Source organism: Bubalus kerabau, chromosome 5, assembly GCF_029407905.1.
Source record: "Bubalus kerabau isolate K-KA32 ecotype Philippines breed swamp buffalo chromosome 5, PCC_UOA_SB_1v2, whole genome shotgun sequence".
NCBI lineage: Eukaryota > Metazoa > Chordata > Mammalia > Artiodactyla > Bovidae > Bubalus > Bubalus kerabau.
Window position 1 is genome coordinate 132672740 of NC_073628.1, and position 22026 is coordinate 132694765.

General features: G+C 40.2%; 1 protein-coding gene across 2 annotated transcripts in view; it reads left to right on the plus strand.

The window, feature by feature from the left end:
• PTPRC (protein tyrosine phosphatase receptor type C) overlaps window positions 1–12243 on the plus strand; it is a 131230-nt gene extending 118987 nt beyond the window's left edge. For both annotated transcript variants that reach the window (XM_055583149.1, XM_055583150.1), the window contains 7 exons: window positions 1120–1210; window positions 2441–2574; window positions 3997–4131; window positions 6601–6723; window positions 6943–7121; window positions 8672–8807; window positions 11156–12243. In XM_055583149.1, coding sequence (XP_055439124.1) covers window positions 1120–1210; window positions 2441–2574; window positions 3997–4131; window positions 6601–6723; window positions 6943–7121; window positions 8672–8807; window positions 11156–11431 — 1074 coding nt within the window. In that variant the 3' untranslated portion in view covers window positions 11432–12243. The remainder of the gene's footprint in view (window positions 1–1119; window positions 1211–2440; window positions 2575–3996; window positions 4132–6600; window positions 6724–6942; window positions 7122–8671; window positions 8808–11155) is intronic.
• Window positions 12244–22026: the final 9783 nt, after the last annotated feature.

Below are 22026 nucleotides of genomic sequence, written 5' to 3' on the forward strand. Positions count from 1 at the left end.
GCATCAGGGTCTTTTCCACTGAGTGTGTATAACTGAGTGTGTGTAACTGTGTGTATAATGGTACTCAACTGTGCATGTTGAGCTCCCTCAGTTTAGGCTGTTTATCCACTTGAAAGATATTTGTTTAAGTTATTTATTAGGAAGAAAAGGCTGCAGGCAGGGAGATCTTCCGGTAGAAACTGACCTTTGAACAGATATCTAAAGGGCAAGTAGAAGTTAGCAGAGTGACAAAAAGGGACATGGGTAGTCCAGGCAGAAAACACACCTGTGAGTCTCCCGAGAATTAAAGGGTGCTTGGCCCCATCCAAAGGTGGAGGAGTTGGTTTGGCTGCAGCGCAGAGGGCCCTTCAGGAGGTGAGGCTGCAGACGGTCGGGGCCGCCTCCCGAGAGGCTTCCTGAGCGGTGCAGATAGATGTTGGGTCCTTCCTGACAAGCACGGGAAGCTGCCAGAAACCTGAGAGGAACGTGCCCTGTTGTGTTCTAGAAGGATTAGAGCAAGTGAGAGTGAAGGTAAAGAGGCCAGCAAAGAGACTGTTGATGTTTTCAAGTGAGAAATGAAAGTGATTGTCCTAAGCAGGAGGAGAGAAACGCAGGATTTGAGAGCTTCACCCAGACATATGACAGCTTTTGCCAACTGATTAGCTACCAGGAGGGAGAGGGGAAGAGTCTGGAGTGCTTAAAGAAATGAAATGTTGATTATGCAAAGCATGAGCCGAGTCATCTGTGCACGTTTTACCCTGGAGGAGAATTGACTTTGGGTCCTTTAAAATAATTTAACATTGTTTTTGCCATATGGAGAATGGCCAATATCTGTGCAGTGCTTTTAACTTATAAAAGATCAAACCATACTTTTTTACTGTCTAGCACCTCTTCACTGGGAAACATATTCTGTTATATAATTGTATATGTTCAAATTCACCATGTCAAAGTACTTAAGACCTGAATAGTTTAAAAAAAAAGATCAGGGACAAACTTAAAAATTGGGACCTTAAGGAATGTATGCAAATTTCACAAAACTTAATGAAATTCTTTTCTTTAGAGAACACCTTATGCTGCAGTAATAAACTAAATCAGTCATTACATTTTAAAAGGTGTTTCCTTTCTGTTTCTTTCTTTCAGAGACTTCCTTCTTATAGGAGCTGGAGGACACAGCATATTGGGAACCAAGAAGAAAATAAGAGTAAAAACAGGAATTCTAAAATCATTCCATGTATGCAGTTTATTTTTATCTTTTGTATCATAGTGAAGTTCTTTGAATTTGTTTAATGTGAGACATAGACACAAACCTTTGGGAAGCAACTTTTCAACATTTGCTTGACAGCAGAGAATAGTTATAGGTTATTTAAATTTACTTGTAGCAAATACAACAAATTGAACCCCAGACATTGACAATGGAATTTGGAGGACAGACGGTATTCAGTGTTTTCTTTTTATCAATTAGTTCAGAAATGAGTTTTCAGAAAGATGTAACCTTTTAAGCTGGGGAAAGGCCAAGTTCTCTTTACAGGTTTTCTCTCATCTTTGGTTTATTGCAGTTATTTACTCCAGGGTAATTGCCAAGTAGCAAAATTACATCTTTTTGTTCCCTTTATGTTTTCTGTTTATCCTATCCTTACCTCAGGGAGGTTAAAAGTAGGCAGGAAATATACTATAAACTCTTGATCATCATGTTTAATAGGACAAAACATGCATCTTTTGCTATTTAAGTATATTGATAGCACCGTACCTATACAACTATAATTTTATTCAGTTGCTAAATAAATATTCATACACTAAAACTAACATGGAGAAAATATAGCCCAAGATAGACGACCTTATAAATTGGATCAATGCAGGGTTGACCTAGTTAATTTCTGAAGTGGTCCTTATGAATGTAGTTTAAAATATGAAATTGATGGTGATATAACTAATCAGATCCTTTGATGAGGTTATTCTAAATTTAAGAAATTGAGTAACAGCTAGAAATTATGGACTAAATACTTTCCTCGATAAAATAATTATTTATTTGAGATACTCATTTAATTAAGATTGCTAATTTACTGTTAATAAGATATAATTGAAAAATTAGGTTTTACCTAAGGTATGTATTTTATTAACTTACAGATGTATTTTTAAAACTTTTATCCATCAGATTGATGCTATTTCATGGAAAACTAAAGTAGATGTATCAAATATTGAATAATCATATGGAACATTATGACAGAGTTATGTCCTATGTTTTTTCCTGGGACTTTCTTGGGATCGATTGCCTTTCCATTAGAGTTTAAAAAATAATTTGTTAATCAATGAGAATGGAACAGGATCTCATTCCATGTAGATCAATAAGTATACATAACGCAATCTGTCACTTTAAAACGACTTTCTAGTTTCCACGTGACAGTCAAGCAGAGATTTATTTATTTTTTAAATCAAATTTAAATTTTATTTTTATTTTGCACAGATGACTTTAACAGAGTGGCACTGAAACATGAGCTGGAAACGAGCAAGGAGAGTGAGCAAGATTCAGATGAGTCCTCTGATGAGGACAGCGACCTGGAGGAGATAAGCGGGTACATCAATGCCTCCTTTGTCATGGTAAGTCCTCACCATTCCCAAGCCCGAGGCCCACCTCTAAGACATATGCGTATGTGCTTACGGCCATGCACTAAGTGATTTTATAAAAGAAGGGTGAGCTTGACCATATCTATGTATTCACTGATGTGAAAGTTTCCATTTTTAATACTATATCTTAACTTATTGCAATACTTAGACATCAAAACCTAATGAGTTGATAAAAAACAATACTATTAGTTACAATTTATGGCAAATATGACTATAATATAATTTGAAAAATAATGAAATTCAGCAAAAACAGATATTTGAAAATGTTTACATATACTCAGATACCCATATTGCAAGCAGATCCAAGTTTGCTTATTTGTATGGTTAAAAACTTTTCATTCAGATTTTCTGAATATTTAAGTGAGTCTGTGTCACATACCATTTTTTTTTTTTTTTTTTAGTATACTGAGAATTCAAGCAAGGAACTTTACGTAATTCAGTAAATACTTCTTGCATATTCACTGAGTTTATTTCTTTTCCCAATTTTCTTAAAATACATATTCATAGAATATTAGTTCTAAGATAGAAGAATGCTGTCTGAGCTAAGTTGCTCAATCGTGTCTGTCTCTTTCCAACCCCATGGACTGTAGCCCACCAGGTTCCCCTGTCCATGGGGATTCCCCAGGCAAGAATACTGGAGTGGGTTGCCATGCTCTCCTCCAGGGCATCTTCCCTGACCCAGGGATTGAATGTAGGTTTCCTGCATTGTAGGCTAATTCTGAGCTACCAGGAAGCTCAAGAATCCTGGAGTGGGTAACCTATCCCTTCTCAGGGGGATCTTCCCAACCCAGGAATTGATTTGGAGTCTCCTGCACTGCAGGCCAGCAGATTCTTTACCAGCTGAGCTACCAGGGGTTCCTAGCAGAAGAATATATAAACATAAATTAGAGACATGATGAAGGCAATTTTGAAATGCTTATGCTTTTTAAAAAAATAATCACATTAAGCTCTTCAAAGGAAAAAATGGTATTTTTGGAGGGAAAAATTTGTTAGATTTCTAAAGTAATATCTTCTAAACTTGATTTTACTTTAGTAGCCAAGTATTATCATTAACTAATATCTTTTATAGAGACATCACATTGTTTTTTGGACCTAAGAATCTGTTTGTCACTGTTTTAAAAGACTGAAGTATAGTTGCTTTACAATGTTGTGTTAATTTGTGCTGTACAGCAAAGTGATTCAATTATACATACATACATATATATACACACACTTTCTTTATTATGTTCTTTTCCATTATGGTTCATCACAGGATGGGACCGAAGAATCTTAATATTTTTATGTAACAGCACTGAGATCAAATTAAGTGACTGTCTTTCCACATGGTTGTTTTAAGAACCCACTATTCCCTCACCAGCAGCAGTAACCGGGTCTCAATTTTTGCTTTGTTGAAAGAGTTACTGGAAACCTGAAGTGATGATCGCGGCTCAGGGACCGCTGAAAGAGACCATTGGTGACTTCTGGCAGATGGTCTTCCAAAGAAAAGTCAGGGTGATCGTTATGCTGACAGAACTGAAGAGTGGAGACAAGGTTTGTGCGTTTGAGAATCTCCTCTTTTGGGTCTTTCTGTCATAAAATCTGATCCTTCCTTCTTGGATCACTTACTGGATGGATCTCTGTATCCCAGTCCCTTTGATCCACTGTCACACGGTTCCATTTGTTCATTCTCCCCGTTTTCCATCCACGCGCTGGCCTCCAGAGTTTTCACCTGGGTTCTGACCATTCCTCCTGTTTGCCTCCCCCAGCCCCCGCCAGCTCTGCCCACTGTTCACAGATCGATTGTCTAATAATGCACAGCAACCCCCAGCCTCCCTCTGCTAAACACGGCGGACCGTGTAAGCAGGGGGCTGCTGAGAACCTGCTGTATAGCAGCTGAGAGCCTGCTGTATAGCACAAGGGGAAAAAGAAGGTGCAGTTTGTTTGCAGGACATGCATTGAGTCGAACTTAAAAATGCATTCCAGTATGCAGTGAGAGTGTCCGACTCTTTGCAACCCCGTGGACTTTGGCCCGCCAGTCTCCTGTCCATGGATTTCCCAGGCAAGAATACTGGAGTGGGTGGTCATTCCCTTCTCCAGGGGATCTTCTCGACCCAGGGATCAAACCCGGGTCTCCCGTACTGCAGGCGGATTCTTTACTGTCAGAGTCACCAGGGAAGGATGCAGTAGGTACAGACAGACACTGCTTGATGCCGCTTGAACGAGGCACCTCGAAGAGTCACATCGTAGAGTCAGAAAGCATGCTGGTCGGTGCCAGGGGCTGGGGTGGGTGTAGGAGGTGGGGAGGTGAGTGGAGACTCAGTGTTCAGTGGGGACAGAGTTTCAGTTTAGGAAAATGAAAAGTTGGGGAGATGGATGATGGTGAGAGCTGCCTAACAAGTTGAACTGTGCAGTTAGATATGGTTAGGATACTACGTTTTATTTTATGTGACTTTTACCACACATGCACACAACAGCCACATCTTTATTCTATTTTTTTTTTTTTTTTTTTTTTTTTGCAGGATAGAAACCCACCTCTTTGGTCTGACATTTAAGACCATCAGTAATCAGGCCCAGTGTATCTTGCCATATGCTCAGCTTTTACGTTTTCCACAGTGTCCGCTCTGGACAAGTAGAGTTACTGACAGAATCTTAACGCAGCGCCTGTGCTCTCCTCAGCGAGCGTTAATTTTCTGACATCTAGACGTGCCCTCTCTTCCCATTTTGATCCTATCTTCTAGAGAGACAAAACTCCTGAAAACCGTATCTTAATCCCGTCTTCTTTGTATCCATGTAAGAGTTACTGTCATAGAATTCTAAGGTTGTAGGTGAACCTCGGACCTAATTTGATCTTCTGCCTAATGCCTGTTACATATATGTGAGCCTTTTCTTAATACCACAAGTTATCAAGATTTTCCTGGCAGTACATCTTAGTCTTTACCACCTAACACTGTATCTGACATATGCTAAAGCTTATTTAATGAATGTTCTCACCAGTATGCAGTTATCCTATATGTATTCTTTTTCTCTCTCTCTTTTCCCTTCTCCCCTACCCTTCTGCATAGAAAATAGGTTTTTTTTTTCCTTTATTTTTATGTTTTTCTTTTTTTCATTTTCCATTTGTTTCTTTTCAAAAACTTTAGCTGGAGGAGAATTGCTTTACCGTGTTGCATTCGTTTCTGCTCTGTGACGTGCATCAGCTGTAAGGACACACATATCCTCTTCCTGAGCCTCTATGCCTACCTGCTGTCCACTGTGTCGGTCATCACAGGGCACCGAGCTGAGCTCCCTGTGTTATACAGCAGCTCCCCACTAGCTATTTTATGTTTTTTTTTTTCTTTTAAGGCATGGGATTCTAGTAATCTTTTCCTTCACCTAAATTGGGAAAGCCAGGGAATGGAACAGGACTTCAGACAGGAATGCCTAACGTGGTCAGCAACTGTGGATCTGTAGTTAGTGGAAATCATTTGAGGAAGGAGCAAGTACTTCTGTGATCCATGTGTTCGTCAGTCTGACCTTTTCCTCAGATAGCCAGCTGACACAGACAAGATACAGATGAAGCTTCTAAAGATGCGGTCTCTTTCCCGCCGGACCCCTGGAGGGACAGGGAGACCTAAGTTCTTGGAGGGGTGATGACAACATCAGCCCAGTCCATCCTTTTTGAAAAGGTGGTGGTGAGGCATGGAAAGGTGGGAAAAGCAAAGCTGAGACCTAGCCTGGGGTGGCAGAGCTGTGCCCATGGTGTGCTGGGCACCTTGGCTCTCCCTGGGTTCCTTGCATGAGGCAGCACCATATATCTGTTGGATGGATGTCCAGAATACTGCCAATAGGTTTTAGATTTTTATGAAGAGAACTCAGTTTGACAACACAGTTAGTCATTTCACATTCAACAGAGCAGAGTGAAGAAGAGAGAGAAAGAGGACGGAGTCAAAGTCGAGATGAGAGCGGTGGCTCTCTGAGCGCGTTGACAGGCGAACAGAGCCCTTGGGCAGCTGATGCTGAACCACGTTCTTTCTCATCTAGGAAGCCTGTGCTCAGTACTGGGAGGAAGGAAAGCAAACCTACGGAGATGTGGAAGTTCACATGAAGGACACCAACAAATCTTCAGCGTATACCGTCCGTGCGTTTGAACTGAGACATTCCAAGGTACACACTCAATTTCAGGAGTATGCGTCTTTGGTGTAATTGACCTGGTTGAAAAATTAAGATGCATTGCTCTGTGAGAGTGAAGCAATTCTCTATATGTTTTCAGGATGAACTTTTTTAATGATTTAAATGGAAGTAACTGGGAGGGAAAAGCAATAATCAGCTTATCGAATGGGCTGAGTTTCTCCCTTGAATTCATGTTCCTTCCCCTGGTTTTAGAGGAAAGATCCCCGAACGGTGTACCAGTACCAATTTAATAACTGGAATGGGGACGAGCTGCCCGCAGAACCCAAAGAACTGGTCTTGATGATCCAGAATCTCAAACAAAAACTTCCCAAGAAGAATTCTGCCGAAGGGAATAAATATCACAGGAATGTGCCTCTTCTCATCCACTGCAGGTCGGTGGGGTTTCACGGGATATGTTCTAAAACCCAGCGTCCTGCTTGACCTCTTGGCTCACACCTCCTGATAAAGGCGATTTCTCCTAATAGATAAAAATGCATGACTGCCGTGGAACACGTCTCTCCCACGTGTTCCAGCAGCGCAACTGTTGTGGAAATGCAGTAGAAATGACTATATTTTAGTGCAGGGATATGAGGTTATGCGCCCCTTAATACCAGGGGTATGTAATCCCTGAGTCAGCGCTAATGCTGAGCCCAGAATGTCACCTGTCCTGAGTGAATGAATGGATGGATGGAAGCGCGCGTGGACGGATGGATGGGTCGACGTTACATTTTGTTTCTGCCTTTACAAGTGCATTGAGCCACTCTATTAGTTGTCAGTAGAATCCAGAGGACTCTGGATTGTTTTGCCTCCAATACACATATCTTATTCATTAACCAAAATCTTATGCTTAGCAACTTTGATTTGAAACCCATCACTTCACTCCCTAAATAGAGCCCCAAAGGCAAAGATTTTAATAATATGCATAATAATACTTGATTTTATTTAATTTATGTTATGCAGGCCCTTAAGTTTCATCTGTGATAGGTCTCCACCTTAAATAAGAGGTTTGAAAGAAGGATGCATGATATAAACTATTTACATAAAATGTTACACTAAATTAGAAATTAAAATAGTAAAGTAAGATGAGAAACGTAAAACTAGGGAAGTGCTTAAAAGAAATGAGGCTTTTTGAGAAAGCCTCATTATTATTATTAAAATTACATACACTACAACCAAGCCCTTAAACAAATACTACTTTTTGGCATTTATTTGAGTTTTCAAAGGTAAAATTTACATGGAAAGAAAACTAAAGAAGGGAAGTGTAGTATTTAAAACTGTATGTGTGTCTTAGGGGACAGATGAATACCTACTGTACATTCCTTGGTTATGTACATCAAAAACCTTCCAATAATATTCTCTAAATAGAATTTTTATTATAATGCAGCATGCCTCTCACAGTTTGATAAGTGATTTGGCTGCCCTCTCCTTAGTGAGTAACTTAACTAGGTATCCTTTTTCTATTAGTGCAGAATTGTTAACGTTTGTGAGAAAAAAAAAAAAAGCACTAGAGGGGCAGCAAGAGGAGAGAAAGTACGTGGTTTAGTAATTTACAGGGCATCAGGTCCAGTTTTTCTGGATTCATCAGTTTCTAGCCATGCCTTTATCTTCCCTAAATTTCAGTCAAATTGGCTTTATGATATGTGTCTTAACAACTTCATATATAAATTAAAGTGCATGGTAATTAGTAAAGTACTAAACAGGAGAAAGTATATTTTTAAAGTGTAAGTTTTTAAACTAAAGGATTATTATATTCCCAGGTTGAGAAAGTTTGCATAAAACATGCATTTAGCAGAAACGTTCTGCTCTTAAGAGACGGGAATAAAGTAATTACAGTAAACCTGAAGCAAAGAATGTATTCTTCTCTCTGTCTTTTGATTTTTATCCCAATATCACTTTCTCCATAAACTGTAGAATTCTTTTTAATCTTTTCTTTCTTTTATAGAGATGGATCTCAGCAAACAGGAATATTTTGCGCGTTGTTCAACCTCTTGGAAAGCGCTGACACAGAGGAAGTGATAGACGTGTTTCAAGCTGTGAAGTCGCTCCGCAGAGCTCGGCCAGGAATGGTCCCCACCTTCGTAAGTGCACCGCCCTGGTGCTTTTAACGTCTTGTCCCCTTTTCACTTCTTCTCTCTCTTTCTGCCCCTCCCCCTCCTCTCATCCTCTCCTTTCTGTTACTTCTCTTCTGTTTACTTTTCTAGTCTTCTCTTTTAAAATCGCATTTTACATGATGGTTCACTTTGGATTGTTATCAGTATAAATAAGAGACCTAACCGGAGTTTGCCAGCGATGCCTGGTGGTGGTTCATGAAGAACACTTTTCTTAAAGCTCATGAATCCCCCATCCCTCCACTTGCAATCTTGTATCAGTTTGTGTTGCTGCGCCACAGACCGCCCGGCATTTAGAGACTGAAGAAAGGTGACGTTTATTATAGTGCAATCATCTGTTTGCTCAGTTGAATTGTCCTGCCGCTCACACCAGGCTCAGCCAGCCTGGACCAGGCTCCCTCGTGTGTCTGCTGTCGCTGGTGTGTCCACTGGGAGTTGGCTTGTCCGAAGGGACCTTGAGTGCCCCTGGGCTGGCAGTTGGCTGGCATTTAGCTGTGGCAACAGGGGTGCGTGGATCATGTGTCTCTTCTGGTCCAGACGTGTTCCCATAAAGGCAGCGGAGTTCCTGCAGAGTGAGACCCCTGGGGCCCAGGCTTGGGACTGGGATGTGTTTTCTTCTGCATTTTGTTACCTGAACAGGCCACAAGGCCAGCTCAGGTGTAGGGGTGGGATAGACTCACCTTTTGTCCAAAGGGCCTGCAAAGTCAGTTACCCAAGAGGTGTGGATGCAACTGGAAAAGGGGTCTGGCAGCTCGCCACTCAGATGCACTAAAGAGGCTGGGCTGGTAGGAAGGAAAGTGCTTTATCTTGGATGCTGGCACCCGGAGCAGCGGGGAGGTGGACGCCTGTCCAAAGCCGGCTCCCCCACTCCACTGACAATCAGCGGGCAACAGCTTTTATAGACCAGGGTGGGGACTGCATGCAGACACAGCACAGTCAGCTCTCACAGTCATCTTCAGATTGGTCATCGGTGGTCTGACCAGCATCGTCTTGACTGTTTTAAGTGCAGTGAGTCTTCAGTTCCATGGTTGGTTTCTTCCCGTTTCTCTGAGGCCAATTCTCAGAATTGTGGCAGCTTCTGTTATGGCTACAGTCCAGTTATCCTGTAGTTAACTTCTCCACCTGGTGGGGGTTTCACTGTCTATAAGATAGCTCACAGGATACGGCTCGGAGTATGATCTACAGCCCTTGAAGAGGAACTGAAGGTCCTTGACTACGCTTAATGACTAAACTATTGCTATTTCGTCTCCTTTGACTGTTCTCCTTTGTTTCTCTTTTCTCTGATTAAACTTCTTCTTTGACTAAGGTTATTCCACAGACCAAGGGCGAGCAGAGGACTGGGGTCGGGGGATGAGGACCACAGGCTCCTGCTCTGTTTCCTGGGTACAGAGAGGCTGTTGAATGAGCCTTGTCCTAATCCACCCAAGTTGTGTCTGAAGTGTAGTGACACGGATGATGGTCTGGGAGTCAGTCACTCATCACAATGCAGACTTAACCACTCACTCAAACACTGGCAGCTCTTACTTGAGCATGACCTTGACCTTGCATGTATTGATGTTAAAAGTGTACTGAGTGCCTGCTATGTGCTTTTGCCATTAAGATACTCACTGTTCAGTGTGAGGAAAAGGCAGACCTATACTAAGCGATGCCATAAGTGAAAGGCCAGAGAAATTATTAGGTGGTGCGGTGGTAGAGTCCGCCTGCAGTGCAGGAGATGCAAGAGATCTGGGTCTGATCCCTGGGTCAGGAAGATCCCCTGGAGAAGGACATGGCTACCCATTTCTTCTCCATTCCTGCCTAGAAAGTTCTGTGGACTGACGAGCCTGGTGGGCTACAGTCCATGGGGTCGCAAAGAGTCGGACACGATTGACTGAACACATGAGTGAAATGATGGAGAGATCACTAGAACACGAATGAGGGCACTGAATTTAACCTAAGGGGCTCAGACTGGCTTCCTGCAGACTCTGGATCGGATGCCATGTGATATGTAGGCATGAACCAAAAGAATGGGCATCCAAGATGGGTTCCTTTGCAAAAGCTTAGGAACGAGATACCCCCTTATGGCCTGAGAGGGGACCGAACACCGATTTGGCATGGCTACAAGATCAGTCCTGAAGACTGCCTTGCAGTCAGTCCTTTAGAACCCTAAGGAGAGTAAAACAATCTTTTTATGAAAACACACAGGAATAGTTTTGTTACCCAGAGTCCTCCACAAGTAAATGATTAAGTCTTGTTCATTTTCATCTGATGTTAACAAAACAAAAGAAAAAAGGACGTAAACCTCTTTTGTGTAATCCCTGGCTTCTTCCCTTTGCTAGGAGCAATACCAATTTCTGTATGACGTCATTGCTGGCGCCTATCCCGCCCAGAATGGACAAGTAAAGAAAAGCAAGCATCCAGAAGATAAGGTTGAGATTGATAACGAGGTGGACAAAGCTAAGCCGGATGCTAACTGCACAAGCCCCCCGGAGGCCCTGGAGAAGACTCCCGAAGGAGACAAAGAGGCTGGAGGTGCCAAACCCACGGAAGGTGCTGAGGGGCCGGAGCATGCTGCCAATGGTCCCGCGAGTCCCGTTTTAACTCAGAGTGCATAGGAAAGACAGACGCGGGGCAGCTCCAAACCCCGGATTCAAGGTTGTCTCTACTTTTCTAGAACTAGAGAGGCAAAATAGATACACAGTGGATTCATGAAGGGCGTGGACCGGGGTTTGCGGGAAACTTTTGCTTTACACCTGTAGAAAAATATTTAAGACAGTTTTGCTGGAGCATTTTTGTACAGTCTTATGCTTATTTTAAGTTTTATCCATCTCTGTCATCCAGCAAGAAGCAGCTTGTTTGTACTCTTTGTGTGTGTGTGTGTGTGTGTGAAAGAGAAAGAGGCAGAAACAGACAGATATGGGGGATGAGTTAGAGGATGCTTTCAAGTAAATCTAAATGTTCTGAGAAACTTTGCCATTTTGGTTTTGAAGAAAAATGACAGTATTTTATACTAGAAATATTAACTTTGCTCAAAGGCTCTATTTTTTTAAAATCATAAATTGTGTGTGTGCTGCCAGTAAGAAGGACATGTACATTTCTAGAATGACCTCAAGATGGCCTCCTTGTCCTGCTGAAATACATCTTATGGTTTCCTATTTTACTTCCAGAAATAGACATAAAAATAGAATGTGTGTACTGCGGGACAGTTAACTAAATTAACATTTGGAAATCTTATATTCCATATGTTAGCATTTAGTCCAATATTTCAGGCTTATTTAATCTAATTTAAAATTTCAAGAAAGCCTATCTTGTTATCTTCATGTGGAGTTTATAATTTTGAAGCACAGATTATTCTCTGTATAATATGTGAAATTTATTGCTTGATACTTTTGACCCAAAACGATGTGTTTGCTACAATTGAGCTTCAATAAACATCTTTAAATAAATGTAATGTGTGTTCAATCCTTAGGACAAAAGTAGAGTCATTAGAATGTATTTGTGCTAAATATTTACATATGAAGCCTAACATACCTATTTTTATGGAATAAGACATTGATAGGAGGTATATAATATTGCACATGCATATTTTTCATGGTTAAGTTTGTTCTTGTCTCACTGAAATGCATGTACTCTGAATTTCTCAAATATTTAGACTACTTTTTACCATGAATTGGTAACAGCAACCACAATAAAATTCAACTATTACCTTTTCTTGTATATAATGTATTGTGTCACATGTTTCATATATGAACTATGTGAGCATGTATTAAAATATAGGCTTTTTGCAGTTAACATTTGTGTAACAGCTTTATAGATCTCATTTTATAAAAGATCTATAGTCTAATAATTGTTTGGGACCTGAAAAAATGCAAGAAAAGGTAACAAACAAAACCCTTTTTATTGAATTACACATGAGCTTATTACATTAGTCACCAACTGCCTCTGAGTTGGCGTGGTTTTCTACATTTTCAGTCTCTTGACTAAGTTTAAGTGTGTCAACTATGCATATTCAGTTGTTTTCCATTCAACTCACATTTGTCTTACGTTCAGCCTTCTATTTCTTTTATTACTATACACACAAAATTAAAAATAAATATTTACCTTATTTTATAGTACTGTGCCATTAACTTAGGAGAAGTATTTTAGAATGAAGCAAGTTTCTAATTTACATTGTTTAGTTACTAATGAAAAAAGAGGTTTTAGGAGTCAGCAGCTATGAGCTCCAGAAAGAAAGAAAACTGGCCTTCACTTCTTTCATTCAAACTCGGTACCTCAGTTTCTTTAATAGAAACTTGATCAGTTGCCATTTATGCTATGGTATAGGTAAAATTTAGAGTTTTTTTATTTTTATTTTTAGAGATTTCAGCTGCAAGTGACATCTTCAAAATGTGAACGTTGTGTGTTTAAATGTGTATTTTCCACTTGAGTCCATCCTTTTGAGAAGACACAAAATAAATTCTTAAATAATAGAGCAATAGTAATTTCTCTTATCAGTAGTTTAACAGAAGCAAACTAGAAACATGTTTTTCTTCTGCACATGAGAAGTTGCAGTAAAGGATGAGCTGGGGGAGTGGGCAGACAGAAGGTTCATTACTCCTAAGACGTTAACATTTTACTATGAAAACTGAATCTTTGCAGAAAAGAAATATACATTTTAACATCTTTAAGCAAAGATAAAACTGTGTGAAATATTAGCTGAATGTCTTTGCAATGAATTTTTTACATGTAAGCTTTTAGCTTTTACTCAGAAGTGTAATATTTAACAGGGCTTCACCAGTGGCTCAGACAGTAAAGACTCTGCCTGCATTGTGGGTGATCTAGATGGCTTTTAGAACTCTAATACTTACACAGTGATACTTTCATATCTATTTTTGTTCTTGCTAAAACATTGCATATGAAGCTTGTTATTTCTTATAACTAATTAGAACTGATCTTTTTAATTTAGTTTTTAATTTACTCTGGAGATTTGTTATAAAATGTTCTCATAGCACTCTATTAGGTCCAAGAAAGTGGGTGGTAATTGCCCTGGCTAATTGCAACAAATCTCTTGATATAAAGACCTTCAAAATGCACAACTTCAAAGGAAAAGACTATCTGTTAAAATGAGTAGAAAAGGCTATGCTTTCATTCTCTTACACAAATTTTACAGTTGGAAGGGTCTAAAGGTTCTTCAAAAGATATGCTCAAATTTGTGATTTTTTTCATTTCCTATTCCAGGTGAAAAGATTTATTCTGCTAAAGGTCCATTTTCTATAGTCCTTCTTTTGTAAAGTGTTGGTTGCTCAGTCCTGCCTGACTTTTTGTGACCCCATGGACGCTCGCCAGGCTCTTCTGTTCACGGATTTCCCCAGGCAAGAATACTGAAGTGGGTAGCCATTCCCTTCTCCAGAGGATCTTCCCCATCCAGGGCTCAAACCCAGGTCTTTTGCTTTGCAGGTGGATTCTTTACCATCTGAGTCAACAGGAAAGACGCTTCTTTTGCAAACCTCTTTACATTTTCTTGGATCAATACTAATCAAGGGGGTATACATCCTGTATCATTTCTTAATAAATATAAATATTATTACTGTAATAACTTTTATTGAGGTATAATTCACGCCAGGCATTTTATTTTATCTGCATCTGTTTCTCTAGATAAATTTTATGCCGCACATGCTCGTAATATCTCCATTTTATAGGTGAGGAGTTGAGTCTTAGAGAAGGTAGGTGCCTGGCCTGTTATAACACATTTGGCAAATGACAGACTCAGGGTTTAACCAGCTCTTCCTGGCGTCATAGTCTGTGTTCTGCCCTTCTGCCTTCTCGGGTATTAACTTTGTTCATGTGTTTTGAAAAATCAGTGGAAAAAACAGTCTAAACTTATTTGCTGTCTTTATCCCATGATTAAAACAAAAACAAAATCACGTGAAGTATATGGCTCTCGCAACAGCACTGTACAATGTCGTAAGCTCAGCTGAACTCATAACACTGAAATTATTATCCCAAAACAAACACACTCTTAAACATCCCTGGGAAAGGATTGTCCTCATAACGCATATAAACAAAGATCACCTCATCCCCGGAGTGAGTGCCAGGAAATACAAGGCAACAGTAAATCTCAAATGTCATTGCTCCATTGTCTCTCAGTTTGGTAAGAAGAACAAGTTCTTACTGTTTAGATCACATTTCAGTGTGTTTGTCAGACGACGCATCAATCAGTATTTGAAACCCGTTAACAGAGCACCATAAAATGCAAACCACATTTGTGGAGATTATGACTCATTCCCCATCTCTGGTGAGCGAGTCCAAGGGAGCTTGGTTCTTCTGACCTGTTGTTACTCAGTCACTAAGTTGTGTCCGTCTCTGTGACCCCATGGACTGTAGCACGTCAGGTGTCTCTGTCCTTCACTATCTCCCAGAGTTTGCTTAAATTCATACCCATTGAGTTGGTGATACCATCCAACCATCTCATCCTCTGCCACTCCCTTCTCCTCCTGCCCTAGTCTTTTCTAGCATCAGGGTCTTTTCCAAAGACCATTTGATCCATCAGGGAAGCCCTGCCAATGACCTAGCTGTCCCCAAACTTAGGATGCCAGGGATCTGGAAGTAGGCTTCCTGTGTAAAAGAACACAGAAATTCCCCTCTAGAAAAACCAGGGCTTTCATAATTCATATGTTCCTTTTAACCATAGTATAAGTGGGACCTCTGGGATGTTAGATTTAATTTCCCTTGAATGGAGAACTTGTTGGACTAGATAGAACTTCTTAGGTATAACAAACCCCCCTAAGAGAGGCTGATGACGTGTCAAAGAATAAAAATATCCTCTTGAATTTTTATGGATTGCATGATGTTACCATGCTCACTCTGTAAGGCAAGGAGAAGGTTAGGCAGTAGAGAGGGAAAGAGTCTGTGCCCTGCCAATATTTTGGATGAAAGATGGGATGGAGTTGAGTTGCCCACAGAACTTGCCCCCATTTGTTAACATGGGCTCAAGGAAGGGGTTTCCTCAAGATGTGCTTAGGTAACTGTGGATTGAGATTTTTTCCTGGCAATTCATAATTTACATTTTTCATTAGTTCAGACGAAATCATCCCTCATGAATTATGTTGCATGACTTTTGTCACATGTTATGAGTTATAAAACAAGGCAGAGAATTGAATTAGTACATTTATAAGAAATTGACACATAGTAAATCCCTTTATCAGAGAAGGCAATGGCACCCCACTCCAGTACTCTTGCCTGGAAAATCTCATGGACGGAGGAGCCTGGTAGGCTGCAGTCCATGGGGTCTCGAAGAGTCGGACATGACCAAGCGACTTCACTTTCACTTTTCACTTTCATGCATTGGAGAAGGAAATGGCAACACACTCCAGTGTTCTTGCCCGGAGAATCCCAGGGATGGGGGAGCCTGGTGGGCTGCCGTCTATGGGTCTGGTGGGCTGCCGTCTATGGGGTCGCACAGGGTCAGACACGACTGAAGCGACTTAGAAGCAGCAGCAAATCCCTGTATAAGGGGGTCTCCATTTATATTTAATCATTTGCTCTCATTGCATGGACATTCTAAAGACAGGGATAGAAAACAGGATATGCAGAAGATTTAAAGGTAAAAGTTGGGTTATTTGTCATAATTTGGGGGTAGCGGTGGTATGAATTGGGAGATTGGGATTGGTGTATAAAACAGATAACTAATAAAAATGCAATAGCTAACTAAGGCACACCTACTGTATAGGACAAGGGGCTCCACTCAATTCCGGGGGTAGGAAGGAGATCTAAAACAGAAGGAGTATATGTGTATGTGTAGCTGATTTACTTGCTCTGCAGTATAAACAAATACAACATTGTAAAACAACTAAAGCCCAATAAAAAAATTATACAAAAATAAACGTGTAAAAAAAAAAAACTTACTCAACAGCTGTCTAGTGTCTGCTTTGAGTTACTCTGGGTTACTCTGGGAGATACTCTCCCGTTGTTTCTCGGGCACTGTAGTGGGTGTTCATAGACAATAGCAAAGAACAGTTAGCTAGCTATGCTCTGCCGAACATCTTGGCGATGGTTATTTTTACAATATTTTTTAAAACATGTGTTTTTCTCCCTCTTACACTCTTGTGTCCCTGAGGATGCATTCTGATTAGGTTACACATCTTTAATAATCCATTAGCTCTTTGTCCTAGAAGCTTCATGATGACGTTCCTCCCACACTATTTTGGAATGTCTAATAATCCTAAAGAACTCCCTCTTGGAGGACACAAGTACACCACCACCACCACAGGCGACCACAGTCAGTTCAACATCCAAGAAATGCTTCGTCTCAACAGCTGGAGTCGTGAATTATGAGAGAAAATACGTGTCAATGATATAAAAGCAGAGCACTTTCACCTGGATTTTTCAGTGTGTGTGCAAGCGTGTGGGTTTCCCTTAATATAGTCTAACGTTTCTCATCTGAGCTCACAGTTGGTTTTAGTTTTATAAAATGACTTCTTAAATGAAACAAGTTATTTCTGTAAATAAAACAGGCTTTGGCAGTATTCTCTTTGTTTAGAGTAGCATTAAATCATGGAAGTCAAATTTCTCTTTGATGAGAGTCAGTGGTAAATAAACTCTATTTGTTCTTGGAAGAAGTAGCAAAATATTTATTCACAATTTAAATACAGGAAGTTAAAAAAGGTCAAAATCAGTGACAAGTTTAGTCAAATTACTAAAATCCACTCTTTTTCTCTACAGATTTTTATAGTGTATTTTAATCCAATGCCCTGTAGTCATTCAGAGAACATGCGAATTTCAGAAATAAAATCAACTCTAAATTTATACACTGTTAAAGGAAGAGATTAATTTTATTTAGCATTGCAAAATGACATACTTTGTAAATAATTCATTATTTAATGTCGTTCTACATTTATATATTTTTCATGTGGAGATTTACATATAAGATATCTTTCTAGGAATATTATCTGAGATTTGTGTTTTATGTAGCAGCTAAAATTATTACAAGTGCAAGACATGTTTTGATATGAATTTTTACAAGAGGAAAAAAAAAGAACTGGGAATGGTCTGGAATTTCCATGGAGAGCTCTGGTCCTCCTTCTCCTCTCTGTGCGTTCACTTCACATGCTCGTCCGAAGCCTCACCAGTTCCTGCCACCACCTTGGCCACCAGACCTCCTACCCTCAATTCAGTTCATTTCAGTTCAGTTGCTCAGTCGTGTCTGACTCTTTGCCACCCCATGGACTTCCCTGCACACCAGGCTTCCCTGTCCATCACCAACTCCCGGAGCTTGCTCAAACTCATGTCCATCAAGTCACTGATGCCATCCAGCCATCTCATCCTTTGTCATCCCCTTCTCCTCCTGCCTTCAATCTTTCCCAGCATCAGGGGTTTTTTCCAAGGAATCAGTTCTTCGCATGAGGTGGCCAAAGTATTGGAGTTTCAGCTTCAGCATCAGTCCTTCCAATGAATATTCAGGACTAATTTCCTTTAGGATGGACTGGTTGGATCTCCTTGCAGTCCAAGGGACTCTCAAGAGTCTTCTCCAACACCACAGTTCAAAAGCATCAATTCTTCAGCGCTCAGCTTTCTTATCGTCTAACTCTCACATCCAGGAATACGTGACTATTGGAAAAACCACAGCTTTGACTAGACGGACCCTTGTTGGTACAGTAACTGCTTTTTAACATGCTGGCTAGGTTGGTCATAGCTTTTCTTCCAAGGAGCAAGTGTCTTTTAATTTCAGACCTCCTACCCTACTGACAATTAACTCTGAATTGGTCCAATTTCTCCTATCTCTGTTCCCACTTTCAATCTTGCAATTTCTCAGCTTAGAACTACTATTACTTTTAAAAGCTTATCATCAACAGTGTAGGAGGGTTCCCTTTTTCTCCACCCTCTTCAGTATTTATTATTTGTAGACTTTTTGATGCAGACCATTCTGATGGGTATGAGGTGGTACTTCATTGTGGTTTGATTTACATTTCTCCAGTGATTAGAGATGTAAGTTGGTACAGCTGCTATAGAGAGCAGTGTGGAGCTTTCTTAAAAAGTTAAAAACAGAGTTCCCATGTGATCCTGCAATCTCTCTCCTGGCCATATATCCAGAGAAAACCACACTTCAAAAAGATACACACACAGCAGTGTTCATTGTAGCATTATTTACAATAGCCCAGACATGGAAGCAACAACCCAAACAACCATCAACAGAGGAATGGATAAGAAAGATGCGGTACGGGGCTTCCCTGGTGGCTCGGGGTAAAGACTCTGGCTGGCAATGCAGGAGACATGGGTTCAGTCCCTGATCAGGAAGATCTCACACGCCATGGAGCAACGAAGCTTATTCACCACAGCTGCTGAGACTGTGCTCCAGAGCCCAGGAGCTGCAGCTTCGGAGCCCACAGGCTGGAAGCCCATAGCGCCCATGCTCTATAGCAAGAGGAGCCCCTGCAGGAGAAGCCAGCACATCACAGCTGGAGAGCAGCCCCCAACTGCCACAACCAGAGAAAAGCTCGTGCCGCAATGAAGACCCAGCACAGCCAAAAATGAAAAAAACTTAAATTTGAAAAAAGAAGTGATGTGGTACCTAAACATAGACAATGGAATACTACTCAGCCGTCTGAAGAGAATGAAATAAAGATTATCATACTAAGTGAAGTACGTCAGGCAAATACCTATGATATCATTTAAATGTGGAACCTAAAAAAATAATACAAATGTACTTATATACAAAACAGAAAATAGACCCACAGACATAGAAAACAAACTTATGGTTACAGAAGGGGAAAGGTGGAGGATAAATTAGGAGTTTGGGATTAATATATATAAACTAATACATATCAAATAGGTAACCAACAAGGACCTACTGCATAGCACAAGGAGCTATACTCAAAATCTTGTAATAACTTATAAAGGAAAACTATCTGAAATATACTTTCTATTATAAGTTATCCAGAGAGATACATCTTAACATCATTTATCAAAGCGACTGTCCTTTCTCCATTGTATATTCTTGGTACATTTGTCATAGATTGTTGTTCAGTCTCTAAGTCCTGTCTGACTCTTTGCCACGCCATGGACTACAGCACGTGAGGCTCCTTTGTCCTCCACCATCTCCTGGAGTCTACTCAAACTCATGTCCATTGAGTCAGTGATGCCCTCCAACCGTCTCATCTTCTGTCGTCCCCTTCTCCTCCCGCCCTCAATATCTCCCAGCATCAGGGTCTTTTCCAATGATTCCGCTGTTCGCGTGAAGTGGCCAGAGTAGCGGAGCTTTAGCTTCAGCATCAGTCCTTCCCATGAATATTCAGGATTGTCATAGATTAATTGACTGTATATGAGGGGGTTTATTTTGGGGCTCTCTGCACTTCCAACTTTTATATTTAGATTTTACTTTTTCATGATTTTTTTCATGAACTGTGTCTTTGAATTTCTCTTCCATACATTTGATTTCTTTTTTTTTAATTTAAATTTATTTATTTTAATTAGAGGCTAATTACTTTACAATATTGTATTGGTTTTGCCATACATCAACATGAATCTGCCACGGGTGTACATGTGTTCCCAATCCTGAACCCCCCTCCCACTTCCCTCCCCATACCATCCCTCTGGGTCATCCCAGTGCACCAGCCCCAAGCATCCTGTATCCTGCATCAAACCTGGACTGGTGATTTGTTTCTTATATGATATTATACATGTTTTAATGCCATTCTCCCAAATCATCCCCCCCTCCCTCTCCCACAGAGTCCAAAAGACTGTTCTATACATCTGTGTCTCTTTTGCCGTCTCGCATACAGGGTTATCGTTACCATCTTTCTAAATTCCATATATATACGTTAGTATACTGTATTGGTGTTTATCTTTCTGGCGTACTTCACTCTGTATAATCGGCTCCAGTTTCATCCACCTCATTAGAACTGATTCAAATGTATTCTTTTTAATGGCTGAGTAACACTCCATTGTGTATATGTACCACAGCTTTCTTATCCATTCGTCTGCTGATGGACATCTAGGTTGCTTCCATGTCCTGGCTATTATAAACAGTGCTGCGATGAACATTGGGGTACACGTGTCTCTTTGAATTCTGGTTTCCTCCATGTGTATGCCCAGCAGTGGGATTGCTGGGTCATAAAGCAGTTCTATTTCCAGTTTTTTAAGGAATCGCCACACTGTTCTCCATAGTGGCTGTACTAGTTTGCATTCCCACCAACAGTGTAAGAGGGTTCCCTTTTCTCCACACCCTCTCCAGCCTTTATTGCTTGTAGACTTTTGGATCGGAGCCATTCTGACTGGCGTGAAATGGTACCTCATAGTGGTTTTGATTTGCATTTCTCTGATAATGAGTGATGTTGAGCATCTTTTCATGTGTTTGTTAGCCATCTGTATGTCTTCTTTGGAGAAATGTCTATTTAGTTCTTTGGCGCATTTTTTTGATTGGGTCGTTTATTTTTCTGGAATTGAGCTGTAGGAGTTGCTTGTATATTTTTGAGATTAGTTGTTTGTCAGTTGCTTCATTTGCTATTATTTTCTCCCATTCTGAAGGCTGTCTTTTACACCTTGCTTATAGTTTCTTTTGTTGTGCAGAAGCTACATTTGATTTCTTTTGGGGACATTTTCTCAAATTTCTACATCTGTTAGATTCCTTCTGATTTTTAAAGGCATTTCCAGCATTGGCTGTTACTTCTGGGAAGTCTAATGGTACTTGATTTCTGATACCTGTTTTTGGAGGTTTCTTGTTTTCCTTCCTGAGATATTTTAGGATCTATTATTCACCATAAGGTTTTGTTTTGTTTGTTTTCTTTTTAATGCTACTCTTTTAGTCACTTGTGAGGCCTCTTCATGTGGAAACTAATATTTTCCAGTTTGGGGAAATTTCCCTAAATCATGTGTGTGATGATTTCTTTCCTCTTTTAATTCTCAGTCTCTAGATCTCTCTCTCTCTTTTCCTCCCCCATCCCATTTTCTTCTTTATATGTGTGTGAGGGGAGGTAAAGATTACATTTGTTTTTATATTGAACTTCTTAATTCTCAAATTTTCTTTTATTTATTTTGCTTAAAGTAAAACATTATTTTTTGGTCTCCTGAGTCTTCAACTTCATTTTCTACCTTACACTGATTATTCCTTCTAAAATATAATTTTATTAATAAGAATTTTTACTAATTGATTAATTAATTTATTCTCAGGATCTCCATTTTTAATCACCTCATGTTGATACTTTATGATGGGAAACATTCTCTGAGCATATTAATT